Source organism: Pistacia vera, unplaced genomic scaffold (assembly GCF_008641045.1).
Source record: "Pistacia vera cultivar Batoury unplaced genomic scaffold, PisVer_v2 Contig144, whole genome shotgun sequence".
NCBI classification, from domain to species: Eukaryota; Viridiplantae; Streptophyta; class Magnoliopsida; order Sapindales; family Anacardiaceae; genus Pistacia; species Pistacia vera.
The window spans coordinates 439,049-441,146 of record NW_022195510.1 but is presented as its reverse complement, the minus strand read 5'-3'; the positions used below and the strand labels follow the sequence as shown (position 1 = coordinate 441,146).

At 36.0% G+C, this 2,098-nt stretch overlaps 1 protein-coding gene and 2 non-coding genes across 3 annotated transcripts; 1 reads left to right on the top strand and 2 right to left on the bottom strand.

Moving 5' to 3' along the window:
* Nucleotides 1-984: 984 nt before the first annotated feature.
* Nucleotides 985-1,101, bottom strand: LOC116123742. Its single transcript, XR_004127088.1, has one exon. It is a non-coding gene; the product is annotated as a U5 spliceosomal RNA (small nuclear RNA).
* Nucleotides 1,102-1,723: 622 nt separating this feature from the next.
* Nucleotides 1,724-2,025, top strand: LOC116123672. Its single transcript, XM_031409421.1, has 2 exons — nt 1,724-1,748; nt 1,919-2,025. The coding sequence occupies exons 1-2, from the start codon at nt 1,724-1,726 to the stop codon at nt 2,023-2,025; spliced, it is 132 nt and encodes a 43-aa protein (XP_031265281.1).
* On the bottom strand, nt 1,928-2,078 carry LOC116123736. Its single transcript, XR_004127083.1, has one exon. It is a non-coding gene; the product is annotated as a U4 spliceosomal RNA (small nuclear RNA).
* Between the last annotated feature and the right edge of the window lie 20 nt (nt 2,079-2,098).

Genomic DNA, 2,098 nt, shown 5'->3' with positions numbered 1-2,098 from the left:
CTGGCACATATGAAAAGTTTTCCAATTCTCTGTTCAAGACAACAAATGTATAGATATTTCTCGGTCAATAGAAATATGCCAAAGATTTGTTGAAGAAATTCGAAATGCTTGAAGGCAAACCAATCTCGACACCGATGGAATCGAATGCCAGATGTGTGCCCATAGTGGCAAAGACTTGAAAGATGCAACGATGTATCGATAACTGGTAGGTAGTTTGATTTACTTAACCTTGACTCGACCTAACATTTCTTATGCAGTTGGTGTGATGAGTCAGTACATGCAAAATCCAAAGAAGTCTCATTTCAAAGCAGTTTGGCAAATATTGAGATATGTAAAGAGTACAATTGATTATGATCTTTTATATCAGAAAGGCGAAGACTGCAAACTAGTTGTTTATTGTGACACTAAATATGCAAGAGATCATGACACCATAAGATCAACTATTAGGTACATGTTTAAGCTTGGTTTTGGAACGATTTCTTGGTGCAGCAAGAGACAACCAACAGTATCATTGTCAACGACGGAAGCAGAGTACTGAGCAGTAGCTTAAGCAGCTCAAGAGAGTACATGGCTTATATAATTAATGAATGATCTCAATCAACCAATAGACTATGCAGTTCCTTTGTTCTATGATAACCAGTCGACAATTTGCTTGGCAGAGAATCTAGTTTTTCATTCAAGAACTAAACACGTGGAAGTGCACTATCACTTTATGAGAGAACAGGTTTTGTAAGAAGAGATTGAGATGAGACAAATCAATACGGATGATCAAGTTGGAGACTTGTTCACAAAAGGTTTCAGTACTGGAAGTTCAAAAACTTTTGTTGTCAACTTGACATGGTGCAAAGAGTGAAAGCTGGTGTTAAGGGAGAGTCTTAAAGATAAACCCTAGCCCTTCAAAAACTTTTCTAAAATGTGGAAAGAAGATTTTTTGGAGAAGACTGTAGTAGTTGCTGCGAAACTCAACTAGATTTGTTTGGGGTAATTACTCAAAGAGTGCAACCCCTCCAAAAATAAAGGTATGCCGCAGAAAGTGGAGAGCACACGGTATTCTTTAGTAAAAGGCGAAAGAATAGTTCGCTTTGTGCTCACCACACGGCTCCATACTTATAATCAGGCATTTGACGCATTTTATAAAAGAAAGTTCAGGTTGAGAGTTGTATCTTCTAGGCCATGTGGGATTTTAAAATTTAATTATATCTTCAAAGTTTCATGTATGATCCATTTCAAGGTTTTAGAAAAATCCTAGCTGCTCATGAAATCACTATCGCAATTCTTAACTCTTTAGTACTCTCTTCCTGATATTGCTAGATCCAATTTCCTGGTATTGTTTCATTACATTTTCAACGGCCAAATAATTAACTAAATTCTAAACACATGCATCAAGCAAAAGAAGACTTAATATTGTCTTATAATACCAGAATAAATTTTCAATAAGAACTGATATTCTTATAGCACATAAATTTAAACATGAATTACAAATATGTGGAATAGACATGATAGATTTTATTGCGAAACTTATTTAGAAATACTCTCTTCTTCATTTATTTTTATTGCATATAGAATTTCATTGATAAAATTGAGACCTTCCAATAGTTTTTCACTCTATCTCGTAACCATGTCAAGGTCCTTACATTAAGATAACTGATAGTGGCTCAGTCTCGGTCTTTAAATTAAAGATAATTAATACAGGCTTGGTCCTTACATTAATAGTGGCTTTTATATGGAATCAACCGGCAAGGTTTATGGTTTTTGTAATTTTTTTCCTGCCAGAATCCCATATATAATACTTTTTACCTCAGTAACGCTTATACAGGTCAATGTTGTTATCTGTAGCCTTAAACTAAGAATTATGCAGAGGTCTTTTCTTTAGCAAAGTTTATATTGGTCAATGCTGGTATCTGTGTGCTTAAACTAGGAATTGTAGGGCTTTACCCCGGAGGGAGCCCTTCCAGAAATTCTCAAAGGCCAAAGCTGAACCTTGGCCTAAGAGGGGGTTTGGAAATAGTTTTCAACCAGCAATAGACGCGCCTCGGTTAGAACCTCACTAGCTGCGTCATTGCCCCAAGCGCAAAGATGCCTTTTCAATAAGATTTAG